Genomic DNA, 15658 nt, shown 5'->3' with positions numbered 1-15658 from the left:
GCTCATGGCATTTGGTACCAGGAGCAAAACAGACCAAGGTATGTGTCTTTGCTCTGCCCTTTCGAGGGCACAGTAAGTAGCAGGTGGGGACTTCCCAGCCAGTTCGTAATCTGTTAGATGGTTTGAGTCCCTTGACACTGACTCACTGGGTAGTTTTCCGAGACAGGGTTTCTCTGTGTAGTCCTGGCTGTCCTGGAACTCACTCTGTAGACAGGGCTAGCCTCGAACTCAGAGATCCATCTGCCTCTGCCTCCCAAGTGCTGGGATTAAAGGTGTGCACCACCACATTTTTTTTTTTAAATGGATGCCATGTGACCTGGTGGTATACAGGTCTCCTCAGCGGTCCTATTCGAATACGTCACTGGGGCCCTAGGCTGGACACAGAAAGCACGCTGAGGAGGGTAAGGGCACTGAGTTGGGTCTGGGGCTCCGGGGCAATGCTGGCTGGATGAAGCCATTACGGACCTCAGACCAGCCCCTCTGCGTCTCCAACTCTGTCCTAGACGACAATCATAGCCCTCTTCATATAGCATTGGTCTGCTCCAATATTCCTAGAGCTAGGGAAACTGGACCAACCAAGCCCTCCTAACTGCTCAAGATAAGGGAGAAAACTAATCTCAGAGTCACAAAGGGCCACCCCGGTGGCTAAGCAGCCGCATCTCACATGTCACAACACTTGGGCACACACTTGGGCACAGCCCACTGCATTCGGCACACTTTGCTTCGGGAGACATCTACCGTCCGAGTCACCTCTCCATCCCCCACGGACCAAATTCTGTTTGGAAAACAAACTTCAACATCTCTTCTAAAAGAAAATAACAAAACAAAACAAAACAAACTTTACTTGCATTTAGCCATTAATAAATAATTTACAGTATGTACACGCAGTGACACTCCACACAGGTCGCAGACATGTGGACACAGTGAGGGGTCCCCACTTCCAAGCAGAACGTGATCAAACACAACCAAAATAAAGTGCTTCAACTTTTTTTTTTTTACTTCCAACATAGGGATACCTAAAAAAACCAGCAGGGAGGAGGCGGGGGGGCCGGGCTGACCCTTTCCAGCTACCCATGTGGTTTTGGCAGGGGTCAGGACCTCTGGGAGGGAGGGGCAGGTTCTGCAGCCTCCTGGCCAGTGTATGAGAGGTCCCTGGGGAGCAGCAGAGGGCTGCTGCTTGGGGCTGGGGTGGGCTGCGGGGCCACCGGCTGGGTGGCCCATGGGGCCAGCTGCGCCACCATGCTGGTCCCTTGGTGGGGGGGGGGCCTCTGGGACAGCAGCAGAGATGGGAATGGCTCTGGGCTCTGTGGAGGGGGGCTCACCTTGAGCTGAAGGAAAGCTAGTCTCCCCATGGCAGGCCTCTGGCCACGTGGCCGGAGAGTTTCAAGAAGGTACTAGTGGGTGGAGACGCTGCCGGGGGACCCGGTGCTGGGAGGCCTCTTAGACACTGTTCTTCCCACCAAGAAATCCAGGCAAGAGGTCTGGGGTGGGGACGTGGAGCTGCCGACCAGCAGTCAGGGAAGCGTAGGGGGCCGGTGAGGAGAGAGCTGACAGGGCAGGCCAGCTGGCCCTGTCCACTGGGTCCTGCTGCTCATGCCCTGAGGCCCCCAAGACCCCTGCTGAGGGGCTCTTCTACCTGCTAACGGGGTGGGGAGGCAACTGGGGGTGGGGGTGGGGGCAGGAACCGAGGATCACTTCTCTGTTGAAACATTCAGATCCAAGCACTTTGATTTCTTAAGTGCAATGGGAGAGGGGCAGAGGGTGGAGCCAGAGATGGGGATCCGAGCCCATGAGTGGCCCTGCTTAGACCTCAAGCCAAAAAACATACCTTCCCTCCAACCGTGAGGCTCTGCAGGCTGGTGCCCGGGAACGGCACCTCGAACTCACATCCACAGTAGCTGGACGCACGGGGAAATCTCTGTGTAACACTGGGTTGGGGGGTGGGGTGGGGTGGGTACCAGGAGGGTGCAGCCTATGGGCCACAAGGTAACGTCCATTCGCTAAAGATGCCGAGCGAGGGGCCCTCTGGGGATGTCATATTGCTAAGGAGGCCCTGCCTAGGGAAAGAACTGCTTTAGCCCCACTGACGTGGCGGCTTGGGGGTGTCCCCACGGGCTTAGTGTGTGCGAGTGTGCTTTGTGTAACAGTGTGTGCGTGCGTATGTGGGAGGGCACAAGAGGCCCCAGAGTAGGTGTGCAGCAGTCAGCCGGGCCTGTCTCAGTGCATTGTGTGGGCGGGTGTGGGAGGAGCCGACTTTCCCAGTGTCTCTCTGGTAACGGGGCGGGACTTCAGCTTATGGGGGGGGGGGGCTCTGGTTTGCACATTCACACGGTGGGAGGGCGGGGTGGAGGGAGCTGCTCTCCCCCTCACCAAACTCTACCGTCACAAAAACACAGCACCAATCACCACAACCTTGTCGCGTGCACTAAGAGAGAGAGAGAGGAGAGCTGTCGCAGGCCCTGAGCCTCGGGCCCAAACATTTGAGGATGGCTCGGTACCGGCCATCATCAGCCAGAGGCCACCTCGGCTGCTGAATGGTGCAGAGAACACCGGGTCACGGGGAGCCCACCTGCCATCTGTGGCTGGCTTGGGCCCTCAGACCAAGGAGAGGCCGGGGGGGCCAGAGCCCAAGGCTCCGTGTAGGAGCCTGCCTCACCCTCTGCATCCTCCGTGGCCAAACGTCTACCACAACACGGGCAGCAGGGCCAGAAGCGTGAAGGTGCCAAGGAGCCCCCGGGGGGCCAAGGGAGACGCTGCGGCGGCCACAGCCCCTGGCAGCTCCCGAGTCCTTTCAAAGAGGTGCAGCTTGTCCTTGTTGGAGTGGAGCGCCTTGCCATCCTCCAAGGCATAGTAGGCGGCCAGCGTGAAGTTCACGTCCCCGGTCGTGAGGAGGTCGAAGACACAGGCCTGGTAGTACAGGTCTTCGACGGGCAGCTTCTCCTTGCACTTGGCCACGGCTGTCTCATACGGGAAGGTCTCGGGGACCACAGGGGAGGGGCTGACAGCGGCCGGCCTCCGAGGGCTTTCGGCGTTGGCACGGAACGCCTGGAAGTCGATCTGCTGGTTGAGCGGGCAGCCGCGCAGGCAGAGGTAGAGGCCTTGGCTGTCACGGTCCTCCACGGCGTTGACCACCTCCTCGGGCATCCTGACAGCAAAGGTCAGGTAGCGGCCCACCTGGCGCACCACGATGGTGGTGCCGATGTACTTGGCCTGGATCTCCACGTGCTGGCCTGACACTTTCTCTGTGATCTTCAGGCTGTTGGCCCCGTGTTTATCTCCGCCGTTCTTGGAGCCGTCGGCAAAAGCGGACGGAAGTTCATCCATCTCCGCTTGGTACACTTTCTGGTCCACACACTCTTGGAAGTTCTTGAAGATAATAGTGAGCTATGGAGAAGGGGGCAGAGGAGAGTGGATTAGGACTTGGGGGAGATGTGCCTTAGAGGTTTTAGGGAACTGGGAGGCGCCGTGGACCCTCCATTCTCCATAGTGGTCACAGTTCAATACCAACCACACTGCTGGACACTTAGTATTTTTCTTCATAACTTTTTTTTGTAATTGTTTTTTGTTTGTTTGTTTGTTTCTGAGACAGAGTTTCTCTTTGTAGCCCTGGCTGTCGTCCTGGAACTCACAGAGATCCACCTGCCTCTGCTTCCCCAGTGCTAGGATTAAAGGCATGCACCACCACCACCTGGATTTTTTTTTTATTTTTAACATACTAAAATTACTTAGAAAAACTTTAGTTCACTACCCTAATTAGAAAAATCAGCTCATTCACTATAGAGAGGTGAACCATAAAGATAAAATAAAAAAATAAAGTTAAAATTAAAAGGTCCAATTAGAAATAAAAGGTCCTTAGTCCACTCTGGTCAGGCTAAAATTCTGCTCCCCCAAACATTAGACACGGATTCATTCCAACTCATGAGTGTGGCATACCAAGTGGGACTGGGTAGATGTGACTGGGTTAAGGGGGGGGGGGGTGGAGACACACTGGATTATCTGTGTGGGCCCAAGGGTAACCACAAGTGTCTGCAGAAATGAGACACCGAGGGAGACAGAGCCGAGAGGGGAGGCAAAGTGATTAGGAAGGCCAGCCACCAGTCAGGGGGCGCCAGCAGCACCAGATGCCAGGATGCTAGGAAGGGGCAGCCCCGCGGACACCGTGGTTAGCTTGCATGGAGCCCAGCAGCAGGCATTATGGAGGGAGGGCGGCAGCGCTCAGAGATGAACGGGCAAAATCCGGGCAAGCGAGGACAGAGATCATGGCTCCGAGGCAATTTTGGGGGTCACTTCAAGCTGGGGAGGAGGAAGAATAGGGAAAGGAGGAAGGTGGTTATCAACCAAAAAAAAAAAAAAAAAAGAAATCCAGAGGCTTCATCAGGCCGTGGCCGCAGCTCCCATGCAGGCCAGAGCAGGGAGGTCATTTCCAAATGGAGCCTGTGGTCTGCAGGTGAAGGGCGGGGCGGGGCTGCTTCAGGGGAGGCAGCCGGTTGGCTAGGGCCAGCAGTAAGTGTCCTGAGAGCCCGGGACACGCCCTGTGTTTGGCATTCTGGCACTGCAGCTATTATCCCTAGTCTCCTGTGGCATTCCAAGGGCAGGCGACACCCCCAATTTTACAGAGGCTCAGAGAGCTGCAGTAACTTACCCAAGGTCACGCAGCCACAGAAGGCAGGACCGGGATTAATTCTGGGTCGCTAACCTCTTGGACAGTGGTTCTCAACCCGTGGGTCGTGGCCCCTCCACCAACCCTCTATCTCCAAAGCAAATATTCCCATTACAGTTCCTAACAGTAGCGACATGACAGTTTACGAGGTAGCAACGAAAATAATTTTATGGTTCGGGGCGGGGGGGGGGGGGGTGTCACCACAACTTGGGGAACTGTCTTAAATGGTCGCGGCACCAGGGAGATTGAGAACCGCTGCCGTTCTCGGTTCTTTCGGCCACTGCTGCATAGGGTAGGAGGCTGGGCAGCTTGGGAAGGGGCGGAGTGTGATTTTTTCCCTGCCTCTCACCCTGGTCGAGGTGTCTGGCTGTTTTCCAGGAAGGATGCAAAGCTGGAGACACGAGACTGTGAAAAGGATGGCCACCCCCTGCAGCTGCTGCTGGGAACCAACCCCTCAGCTGCGGGAGGAGGTGGGATGGGGAAGCGGGGTACCACAGGGCTGTGCTCATCTGAGGGCAACAAAACCCCGGAAACCCAGCCTGAAGCCATGGAGGGAGGGGGCGTGTGGGCGAGGTGGCACCCTCCAACGCTCGTGTTATCCCTTCCCAGGCTCAGTTACCATTCTCCTCTCTGAAGAGCGATGCTCACTCCTCATGGAGAGGGGCCTGGCTAGCTAGCCGATGGGACTCCAGGGGGACACCGCCCCCACTTCTACCCCAGGCGATCTGCTGGTTTAAGGGACCCAAGGAAGGGAAGCAGGTTGCTGAGGGAACGTGGGGCTTGGCTGAGGCTGGATGCTCTCTACCTGGCTGCTCAGGAGAGAGGGCCATGATGACAGCCTCAGAAGGCTCCCAGGGTCAACCCTGGGGGCGCTAAGGGAATCTCTGGCCCAACAAGTGTAAGGACCAGAAACCGGAACCACTCTGGTGGGGACCAGAGGTAGATGAGTCAACGAACCTAGGCTCAGAGGCACAGAGAGGCCAGATGTGAGGCCTGGGGGTGGCAGGCAGTGCCTGGATGCAGCCCCAGATGACCACAGCTGCAAAGAGCCTAGGAGGCCCAGGTAAGCAGAGTGTCCTCAGGCCAGAGCAGTGGCACCTAGTGGCTTCTGAGCACTTGGGCTGAGCAGGCTGACAAGTATTCAGAGCTGCTGGAGGAGTCCATTGTTCTGTGGGTCCCTCATGCTAACCAGGCAGAAAATGGTGGCAGCCAGGGGTCCTGGGACCTGAGAAGACACAGAGCCCTGTCGTCACACTGTACCATAGGCCCACAGGCGGGAGTGGTGGAGGAACATTAGTAGGGTCATTGGTTAGGCTCCATGGGACTCTTAGGGGCTAGGGCACTCTGGCTTTTGGGGGTTGGGTGGGTTTCTTACTCTATAGAAATACTAAAAATCAAACCAAAATAACAACAACAACAAAATCCTAAACAATACCTCCCCACCCCCCAATGAACCAATCAACCCAAACCCCAAACTCCTATTCCAACATCTTTTAGATTCTATTTGTAGAATACAGTCTGGAGTAGATCATATTAATATCTTCCTTCTGACTTTAAAAGAACCAAGAACCTTCCCATGGCCATGTTATCTCGGGCTCAGGGTGGGGTGCACCTAGTATGAGGAGGGACTGGCCGCCTCCTACTGCCTCGTGAGAGAAAGACTCGGGAGGCCTGAGTCCCCAGAGTGTGAGCCCTGTAGGCACTGGCTGCACAGCTTCCTAAGCACGGGGCTCCATTTCCCGTTTCCCTCCCTAGGGCTCCCGTTTCCAGCACGCACAGGGACGTCAAAGGAGGCCGGAGCCTGTCCCTGATGCAGAGCCGTAAGCCTTGGGCCACAAGAACAGGAAGCAATTCTCCTGTCCCTGACCTAAGAAAATCCGACTCCATATGGTCCGTCCGGCTTCCCCCTTTTCCTCCGGGCCAACAGCTTGTCCACTGTGGTGTGGCGGCACCTGCAGGGATGAAGGTGGCCCAGCCAGGGTGGTCTGGGAAGTGGGTGGGCCTGTCATCGGAGGGATGGCAGGGTGAGGGACGCGGGCGCTCTTGTTTGGTGTGCAAGGCCACACCGCCATGGGGAAGGGGGCTCCTGCCTGCCAAGCGTCATCACTGAACAGGAAAGGCTGGTTTGGCTCGAACCGCCATCTCTCATGGAGACAGCCTCCTGGAAGGCTGACAGGCTGCCTGACTCCCTGGCACTTGTGCCAAGGAAGCAACCACAAGTAACAACATGAAGGGGGCCCTGTCGAAAGCCTGGCGGCCGGCTGCCAACCCACCATGCATGGATGACTCTCTGCCTTTGGTATCCTCCTTCTCAAAGGGGCCCCCGGACCTCTCAGAGAGAGAGAGAGAGAGAATAAGTACGTGATGTAACAGGCTTCTGAGTGCTAGGGGGAAATAAACAAGGCTTAAGAAGGTGGGGGAGGTAGAGAGCGGAGTTCCTGCCCTCGGAGCCTCAGTTTTCCTTGCCTATAAAGTGGGCACAACCAGCCAAACTGGGAGGAGGCAGTGGAGTGGGATGCTGACTGACGAGTCTGACTGTCCGTCTGTAGAAAACCCTCTCTCTATTGCCCTTGAAGATAAAGGGAGGGGCCGGGAGGGCTAATGGCGGTGCCCTGGGAATGTACAACGGCCCTGGGTGAGGCAGTGTGCATGTGGGGCCAGACTTCCTGCACGTGGGCTTCCACAACAGAGGGTGAGCAGCCAGGTTGGGGCTAGGCTGCTTCTGGGAAGTAGAGGAGGGGGCGCAGGGGGAGGGTGGACACAGCTGGAGCTAGAGTCTAGGCTGTGGGGAGAGGAGGTCCCCAGAGACTATGCTGTTTGGGGGGGGGTGAAAGTCTCTTACACCCCTTGCTCCCCCATGTTCCCCGTCCCTTGGCTGTCATCTGGAGCCAGCTCAGTGGCAGACCCTCCCAGCTCCCCCGAGGAAGAGTGCCAGAGCCAAAGTATGCTGCTGCCCTAGCACCCTGTGTTGGGCTGTTGGCATGAGACAGGAGGTGCCAGCAGGGAGGGCATAGTGTGGCACTAAGAGGTGGGATCAGAGTGGCTGGATCAGAGAGCACATGCGCGCGCGCGCGCGCGCGCACACACACACACACACACACACACACACACACACACACACTCGCAGAGCAAGAGCCTCCACGAACAAGCAGAACGCCAGGGCCGTGGAAACCGGCCACTGAGGTAAGCTCATCTGGGGCCCACAAGGCTCCCGGTCCGGTCTGAGTCTTGAGTTTGGCTTGGCTACAGATACCAACACGGTCACTGTCCGGTCTTTAGCAGAGCCAGGCTGATGGGGTCTGAGAGCTCTCTGCCTGCTGAGATCAAAGGTCTGGGTCACAGAGGAAGGAGGACTGGTCTCCTCAAGCTCTGCCGCACAGCCCCATACCAGTCTGGAAACCTCCATGCTGGTCTGGGCAGGGAAGGCCTCCCATTCTTGCTCAGGCCGTTCTTTGGTGCCAAGAGGCCTGCATCAAGCCTGCATGAGAGCGGACCTCTGAAAGGCGTCAAACGAAGCACAGGAACAAACGGACAATTAATTCCCTGACCTTGCGGACAGCACTACCGTGTCAAGCGCTGGGGTCTAGGTGTACCTCAGCCCGGTGTTTAAAGGCTAGTCACGCTGCCTCATAGTACACCAGGTGGCAGAAGTCCAGGCCCAGCCTCCTTCATCACACACGGATCTGTGTTTGGGCTCTGTTGTCACACAGGGTGATGACACCTTCTTAGGTCAAGAGGAACAGCAGCTACCTGGTCCTCATCCCTCATGCCTTACATCCTCAGGTCTCCCCAAGGTCCTAGATGCCAGCCCTCAGGAGCCCACAGCCTGGGGCCGGGGGACGACTGGGTCTATTCCAGAGCTGTGTCTGTTGCTGCATTTAGAAGCTACCGCCTCGGGCTCCCAACATTCATTTACCTTGGCTCTGGGGAAGGAGGGTGGTGAGCAGCTGAACGCTACAGGAAGGTGTTTGGATCCTTGCCTGGGGCACCCTGAAGTCTTCTGAGGAGCAGGAGAGTGTGCGTGTGGAGGTGGGTGGGTGGGGGCGCTCTGGCCTCGCTGACCTCTAGGCATCATGATCTGGTACTCTGAAGCTGGTAGGGCAACCATGGTGAAGACCCCTCTGTTTCCTACCCACCAGGAGGGCCCAGAAAGAGAACGCCTTTGGGAGGTCACGGCCACCAGAGCAGAAGGAAGTGGTAGCGATGGAGCATTTTTTTTTCTGGCTGCCAGGTCACCTCACTGTCCTCTTCTAGGGTGTGGCAGGGAGAGAAGAAACAGAAACAGCCTTGTGCGCCAGCCTGGCCCAGCCTACCATGTGGTCTTCCAATACATTCCTCCTGGGGAAATAGACCCACTGTCTCCTAGCCAGCCGGGAAGCCCCAGGGGGCTCCGGTGACGGGGCTGGCAGCACAGAGGGCAGGCACTGAGGAGGGCAGACGTGTCCCCACTGCCTGAGAGCACTGCCCCCTCACCTTGATAACTTTCTTACCCCCGGCAAGTCTGAGGTCACTGGAGGCAGAAGGAAGCGGGGGACAGAGAATCTGGGGTTGGTAGGAGTATCTCTCTGCCTGGGAAATGGGGTCGTGTCTCTTAGATGTTTCAGGCACCGGCTTGTGAGCAGGACTTGAGACTTTCCACCCAGGCAGGGAGGCCTCCTTGGATTGGAGAATGAGCGTGGCCTTTAGCTGGCTCCAGGGCAGTGGAGAACATTCCAGGCTCAGGAGTTTTGGGTGGGGAAGTCCCTTTGGCTCCTGGCACTTCCTGTTCGGTCAAAAGGAGCTACGACAGTCAGGCAGGGCTGGCTGGCCCCAAGGAGGAGGAGAGCGGGCTTCTGGATGACCCCTGGAGTACTCTGTTAGGCCGGTCCATGCTCCATTCTGTCTTCCCCCATTCCAGGCACTCAAGGCTCTCTTCGCCTCTCAGGGTCCAGATAAGTCAAGGAGACACAGGGCAGAACTCCACCCAGTAGTTTAGGCTGTTCATCTATGCCATCCCACAGCCCTGGCCTCTGAACCCACATAAAAACTATCGAATGATCTGTTTGTCTCTTTTTTATTTTTGAGACAAAGTCTCACATAGTCCAGACTGCTTTCAAATTCATCATGTCGGGTAACCTTGAGCTAACGATACTTGTGCTCTATTTCCTAAGTCCTGGGATTACAGGGACGTGCCACCATATCTAGTTTTATGTGGTGCTGGGGACTGGATGCTGGGCAAGCAATCTAACAGCTGTATCACATCCCCAGACTCCACTGAGGGCTTAAAACAAACAAACAAACAACAACGAAAGAAAGAAAGAAAGAAAGAAAGAAAGAAAGAAAGAAAGAAAGAAAGAAAGAAAGAAAGAAAGAAAGAAAGAAAGAAAGACTAGATGGATCCAGTAGGTTGTGTATCATACAATATCATACAACCCCATCGCCCATCGCAGTGGTCCAACCAGCCAGGAGGAGAGCATGCATCCTGGAGCAGGGGTGCAGAGAGCAGTACTCTCACTGCATTTATAAATGCAGCCGCAGAGGTGGCAAGGCCACTGGTCCAGAGAGAGGAACACAGACCAGACTCCTCTGATTGGATTTTAACATGTTTCTACCAAGATAAGAGTCTGGGGCGGGGGGGGGGGGGGGGGGGGGGGGGGGAGGTGAGACTATTCCAGAGGCTTGACAATAAGTGTTTGGGGAATATTTCTGAACTCTGGATTTATGGATTTATGTTCGTATGTGAAGTGTGTCTGAGTCCATGGATATGTAGGGGTCAGGTCAATATAGGTGTCTTCCTCAATTAATTCTCCGCTTTTCTTTTTGAGACGTGTGTGTGTGTGTGTGTGTGTGTGTGTGTGTGTGTGTGTGTCTTGTTGAAATGGAAGCTCACCAATTCAGCTAGACTGGCCGGCGAGCAAGCCCAGGCAGGGGCTTTTAGTCTCTGCCTTCCCACGGCTGGGGTTACAGGCATGTACTGCGGCATGGCTTTCCGTGTGGGTGCCGGTGATCTAAACTCGGTCCTCACACTTCTACAGCAAGCACTTTATTGACTAAGGCATTTCCGAAGCGTCCTCTGAACTTCTGCTTTTAGAACTACAAGGACAGTAGGAAATCCATTTCACATCTTCGCCTGTGAGGCACACTTGGATACACGTAAGCACATCTATCAGGAGCGAAGTTTCTCTAACACTTACCGTTACTGTACCCAACCTCACTCAGAGACGGCTTTCCGTATCTGTGCCATACTAGGCTATCCTTACTCCAGTTTGCTTAATTAAAGAGTCTACGTGTTTAGGGCTAAGCACTTGGGACTAACCTATCAGGGGCTCATCCCTGAGGAGACCGAGGCTCCCTCTCTCAGCAGCTATTGATTGCCTGTATGCAGACAACACTAAATGGATCCAGGAGGTTGTGTATCATACAATATAAAGCGTGTATATATACCACAGTAATTAAAGAAGAGGTCAATAATTTGAAAGGTTGGGGAGGGACACATGAGTTGGCTTGGGGAGAGAAAGGGGGTAGAAATGATTTAAATACAGTACTCATGTATGCAATACTTAGAAAAGCTGAACAAATGAGCAAATAAACCTATATATTGTATATGCTGATTTCCTGCACCAGAGTAGAGGTGGGGTGTAGGGGGGGATGAGGGGTGAGAGGGAGGGGGGGTGGTCTCATGACTCCTTGTGAGCAATGTCTAGAAGTCTGAGAAATGCCACACTAGAGGCAAAAATACATAGTTGTAAGTTGGTTTATCTCCAGACAAGGAATCTCCAGAACATTCCATTCTAAACCTCTTTACTGACCATGAGAACCCAGTGGTGCTGGAGCAATCCTGGCGCCAGCGGAGCCTGAACACTGTGACCCTAAACCCCTTACCTTACTGGTGGCGGTGGCGGCAGAGCCGGGCAGCACAGGCGTGTTGGTGACTTGCACGTTCAGGTAATTATTGTCGATGAGCGGCCAGGCGCCTTGCACCTTGCACGTCTGGAAGTGGTCTGTGAAAGTCCTGAGGTGCGGGTCCCCAAAGAGGCCGCAGTGAGTGTAGTTGGGGGCAGCTGAGTGCTTGTGGAAACTCTTTTCATAGTGGCAGATCTCGGGGCTATCGGAGCGCTCCTGGCTGTCCCCAGCTGGTGGGAGCGTGCGCAGGCGTGGCTGCGAGGTGGGGCCGTCCTTGGAGCAGTTGTGCTGGCTCATGAGGTCCTCTATGCCATGGACGGCCGAGTGGTAAGCCAGATCGCCTCGGCAGGTGCGGGCTGTGCGCCGCGTGCACAGGGCGTAGGTGCGCAGGGCCGCGCAGAACTCTGTGACGTCGTCAGAGGCGGGGACGTGGCTGCCTGACGTGGCACTCCAGAACTCAGAGTTGCACTTGAGGATCTTGCAGGGGGTGACGGCTATGGAGAAGAACAGACGCGCCATCATATTGGGACCCACTTCTATAGACCTCTGTGGGTTAGAGGTGCGGGGAGACCTCACCTAAGACGGTGCCACCTATAAATACATGTCCACTGATAAGTGAACTGTGGAGTAACTTGCCTTATCTAGCCTTCCAGATTTTTCTGCATAGCCTGCTATGGTGAGGAGGGTCAGGGTACATGGACCAGATTGCAGAAAAGGGCCAACATTTGCATTTAGCCAGATGGTGATTGTTGACTAACCATCCTTGGGCATAAAAAAAAAAAAAAAAAAAAAAAAAAAAAAAAAAAAAAAAAAAAAGCCAATACCTAAGAAAGAAAACAAATAAACAAACAAGACACTCATCTATACTTCACCACTACCTCCAAGAATTCTAGCAAATGCCTAGCAACCGAAATGTGATAGGCATTTAAACCCTACTGTTAAATATGTGCCCCCCATTCCTGCTACCATGAGACCTTGCAGAACTCTCTACATCTTTACACTCATTCGAAATAAGGAATAACAATACGATCTACTGTGTGAATGTGTTGAGTGTTAATGATTTATCTCACACAGCCATGGGGCCCATAGCTTTAAGTGTGGAAACCTTATCAATCAACACATTCTCCAGTCCCTCCACCAGGGCAGAATATGACATGATACCAAACTGACTTCAACTTTTCCTGGGGGATCCTTCCTGTCACACCGAGGGACCCTGCCACAGGTCTTGGTCCTCGCTCTCTGGAGGTCCTGGGTCCTGAGCTCCCAGGGACTGTTTCTTAGGGTGGGCAGGAAACACCATTAAATTCAATCAATGTTGGCTGCTGTGAGGATTGTATCCTGTCACAGAGGAACCAGCTTCCTTGGTCATCTCTCTCTTTCCTATGGTCTGGGAAGCTGATGGAAAGAGTCACCTTGAATCTGCTGTAGTTATTATTATTGTAACTTACGAGGATGTGCTTGTGTACGCGCCTGCGCCTGCCACGGCTTACACGTGGAAGCCAGAGGACATCTTTGGGGAGTTGGTTTTTGCATGCTACCTTTTTGAAGCAGGGTTTCTAGCTAGCTGTCCCTGCTATGCTTGCTACTCCAGGTTGGCTGGCCCATGAGATTCTGACAGACCCCGCCCCCCTGCACCCCCATCTGTCTTTACTTCTCATCTCTCCCTAGTGGTGCACTGGCATTACAGACCTGTGTGTGACTGTGGAGCTTCTTGCATGGGCTCTGGGGATTGAACGGGTTGCTAGGTTTGTATGTCAAGCACTTACCCACCGAGCTACCTAGCTGGCAAATAAAGTCATTCATAAACCTTGAGACCTTAGAGATGGCCATGTCTGAGAACTGAGGCTTTAACATACCTACACCTTGTATCTGGACACAAGCAATCTAGCCTTTCCTGGCCTCCTAAATTCTTCCATACAGCCTACAGTGACGATCAATGGTCAGGCATGCACCCATGCAGCAGGATCAATGTTTCTATGCAGGTCCCAGGATAAAGGGGCTGGAGGTCCAGCCAGAAGGTCACACAGCCCAAATGCTGGCAAGAGAGGTATCCGAAGGGAAAGGGGCTGGACCTGGGTAACTTGGCTTGAAACCTTGAAAAATTCAGTTTGTTTCTTCCCTGACGGACTTCCTTTGAAAATCAAGCTTCACATCAAAATGAGAAGAACTCTTTGAGGGTAGCCTGATGGGAACACTTACTCCTCCCAGTAGGGCTCCCTGGGTATGCCTTTGTTTTAGATGTGTGCCTGCTGGTCTGCTATGGAGCTCTGACCTACTGAGGGGACAGGAGTGCTTGCACTCTGCTCCTAAAGGTGTCTGTGCCAGGTCTCACACCTGAGCTGTGGTGTCTGAATGAGAATGATCCCCATAGGTTCATGTATGCGAATGCTTAGTTACCAGGGAGGGAAACTGTTTGGGAAGGATTGGGAGGTGTGGCCTCGTTGGAGGCAAGTCACTGGAGGTGGGCTTTGGGGTTTCAAAAGCCCCTGGAAAGTCCAGTCCCTCTTTGCCTGCTGCTTGCGGATCAGGATGCAAAGCTCTCAGCTACTGCTCCGGTGCCATGCCTGTCTGCTTCCTGCCATGATGATCATGGACTAAACCTCTAAAACTGTAACTGAGCCCTCAACTAAATGATTTCTTCTATAAGAATTGCCTTGGTCATGCTTCTTCACAGTGACAGAACAGAGACTAAGGCACGAGCTATAGAGAAGTCAGTCTCTATCTTGAGACTCGGGGTTTAGGCTCAGACTCGGGCTACTCGTGTTTTCGATACCTTTGGTAAACAAGTTCCTTTTGGTTGGTACCTGTTGAACATGTTTTTCTTTTAGTTTGAGAAGCTATGTATTTATTTGAGCATTACGGAAAACACTGGGTGGAAGAGTTACAGTTCTCCCATCTGTAGAGCTTTATGTAAATTGAAGAAGGCTGACTTGTATCAGACCAGAGCCAGGCAGGGTGGTGCATATTCATAATCTGAGCATTTGAGAAACATCAGCAAGAGGGTTCAGGGAGAATTTGGGTGACACAGTGAGACCCTGTCTCAAAACACAATTGAACACAATAGGCCCAGTGCGTCAGCCCAGGCCATTGGTCCATTGGTGCCTGCTGTGTAGGGGGTTGGCAGCCGTGGAGCACTGTGAGACTCGCCATGGAGCACTGCGAGACTCCACAATGTGCAGCCTCCTGGAATCCACGAGATGTGATCCTGACATCCACAACCTGTGGTGCCTGAGGGTCTGGCTCATGTGGATACAGAAAGCCCTGGGTGTTGCCCCTCCAGATGGAGGCCAGGTCAGGCAAACAGGTATGTGGGGACAGGGGCACACAGGAACTGTTGTGGCCACCTGCCCTTCATCTTGGCTCCAACGGCCTCTGATTACCCCAGTCCTGGGGGTAGAACGCTGACTTGCTGTTCCGCCGTCTCAGAATCACAGAGAGGGGTCTGTGAGAAAAGCACCACAGACATGGCGTCTGTCCTGACTGGAGACTACGCTTGGGTTCATCTTACCTCATCCTCACCGTGACAGAAGAACAAGGGGTGGAGCCCCTCGACTACCCACGCCCACACCCTCCTTCAGAGCTGACCATCTCCAGATGGAGCCGGTTGTACAGCTGTGGCTGACAGATGGCAACAGGTCACTTCTTCTTACACCCAGGAACCTAGGCCTTCTGCTAGCTCCCTACTCCTGGGTAAACTCCAGGATCCTCAGTGGACTTCTTTGCCCCTTTACTCTATTTCTCAGCCATGTGGAGAAAGTTCTCTATGGTTGCCCAGGACAGAGGAAATAGAGAGGTCTGAGGGTCACAGTGGCATGTGGGGTGGCAGGCGGCAGAAGGAAGACACTGGGCTCAATTTCACTTCTCAGAGTAGGTGTGAGGACCTGACTCTGCCTCAGTTTCTTGATCTGCAAAGAACTTGCCTTAAGGGCTAGCTTCAGACTGCATGATATGCTCACAGCATGAGTGAGACCCAGGGGGCGTGCAATGAACAGGGGTCCCAGCCTACCAAAGGGAGGGACACAATGTGCCCAGGCTAGAAGTGACGGGAGGAGATAGGAAGGGTGGCAGTCAGCCTCCCCCCTCTTCAAGCCCTGCTCCCACAGAGGCCTGAGCCAT

The 15658-nt window shown here is 54.2% G+C and overlaps 1 protein-coding gene across 1 annotated transcript in view; it reads right to left on the bottom strand.

Annotated features, from left to right (window-relative positions):
* Positions 1 to 803: 803 nt before the first annotated feature.
* The window catches only part of Rgma (repulsive guidance molecule BMP co-receptor a), a 44868-nt gene continuing 30013 nt past the window's right edge, over positions 804 to 15658 (bottom strand). Inside the window, exons 3-4 of the mRNA XM_006990948.4 lie at positions 11522 to 12036; positions 804 to 3384 (exon numbers count right to left, since the gene is read on the bottom strand). Coding sequence (XP_006991010.1) covers positions 2683 to 3384; positions 11522 to 12036 — 1217 coding nt within the window. The 3' untranslated portion in view covers positions 804 to 2682. The remainder of the gene's footprint in view (positions 3385 to 11521; positions 12037 to 15658) is intronic.

Source organism: Peromyscus maniculatus, chromosome 1, assembly GCF_049852395.1.
Source record: "Peromyscus maniculatus bairdii isolate BWxNUB_F1_BW_parent chromosome 1, HU_Pman_BW_mat_3.1, whole genome shotgun sequence".
Lineage (NCBI taxonomy): Eukaryota > Metazoa > Chordata > Mammalia > Rodentia > Cricetidae > Peromyscus > Peromyscus maniculatus.
The sequence above is the reverse complement of the archived record's forward strand: the minus strand, read 5'-3'. Positions and strand labels throughout refer to the sequence as shown.